Source organism: Nansenia antarctica, assembly GCF_963989245.1.
Source record: "Nansenia antarctica genome assembly, chromosome: 3".
NCBI lineage: Eukaryota > Metazoa > Chordata > Actinopteri > Argentiniformes > Microstomatidae > Nansenia > Nansenia antarctica.
The window spans coordinates 13,344,612-13,345,804 of NC_137688.1; the positions used below are offsets into that span (position 1 = coordinate 13,344,612).

Below are 1,193 nucleotides of genomic sequence, written 5' to 3' on the forward strand. Positions count from 1 at the left end.
ACATGGGAACACTGGGAGTTATTGGGGACAATAGACAATCCAGTTATTTCCCGAAAAACAACATATCCAAACGTTTATTTAACAGATATGAATCAACATACAGCTCTGCATATGTTATTGGTTTAAATGGTTCAAACGTTTTATATTCTAATAAAAGTCATAAACATTGTTATTCTTTTTTGTTGGTTTTCAGTAATCTATTTCCAATGCTCTGATGATCAATCAAATTAGGCCCATCATTTTCTTACAATAAAATTATGACCTAGGTAACAAATTTGTACTGTAGACTACAGTGTGAATAGTTATTATTTAGTAATGACATCCCTTTTAAAGTAAGTGCTGGCACGTCTTAGGAAGGGCAGTGCACTCGTAATGTCCTTCTGCGAGCGCACTCGGGGGTGACAGTGGCAGTAATAACCTCGCGCGTAAATAAGTTGGGGGATTTAAGTTAATAAACAGGAACTGCGCTCCACGCGCACACCATTCCACAGGCAGAACCACTGGAGCGGCACTCTGACTCACTTCCGGTTCGGCTGGCTTTAACCCTTACCTCTCCCGCGTCTCGTATTCCAGAGGAGGAGGTCTGGACACCCTCCCCTATCATTGGCTGATACCCGCAGCTATTGCATTGCAGCCGTGCTGTGACTGGTCCTGGTGGCTGTCAGTCAGGGGCTGGCTGCTGCCGAGGCTCCAGAGAGAGGGAGATGTCAGAGGCTGAGCTGCTCCCTCCCATCACTAGCGCTATTGGGGTTCAGCAGCCAGCATGGCCACAGCTGCCTCCAGCCCCTACACCCTGCTCAGCTCCAGCCCCATGCTGCACCCGGACAGCCAGGCCATGCAGCCCGGCAGCCCCTTCAGAAGCCACCAGAAACTACTGCAGAGCGAGTACCTGCAGGGCCTCCAGGGCAACGGACACCCCCTCGGACACCAGTGGATCAGCAGCCTGGGAGAGGGCAGCCCCTGGTCGCCCTCCCTGCAGGAGCACCAGGACGTGAAGCCGGGACGAGAGGACCTCCAGCTCGGCATCATCCATCACCGTTCCCCGCACGTAGCGCACCATTCGCCCCAAAACAACCATGCCAACAACCACCCCGGAGCCTGGGGGACGCCGGTGTCCCACAACTCTTCCATCACCAGCGGCGGGCAGCAGATCAACATCTACTCCCAGACCGGCGGCTTCACCGTGAACGGAA

General features: G+C 52.7%; 1 protein-coding gene across 1 annotated transcript in view; it reads left to right on the top strand.

Annotated features, from left to right (window-relative positions):
* Nucleotides 1–763: 763 nt before the first annotated feature.
* Nucleotides 764–1,193, top strand: part of LOC308152560 (POU domain, class 3, transcription factor 4-like) — a gene marked incomplete at both ends in the record, with an annotated part of 1,107 nt that continues 677 nt past the window's right edge. The window contains one exon of the mRNA XM_080525561.1: nt 764–1,193. This exon is cut by the window's right edge and continues 677 nt beyond it. Within this exon, the coding sequence (XP_080381687.1) occupies nt 764–1,193 (430 nt within the window).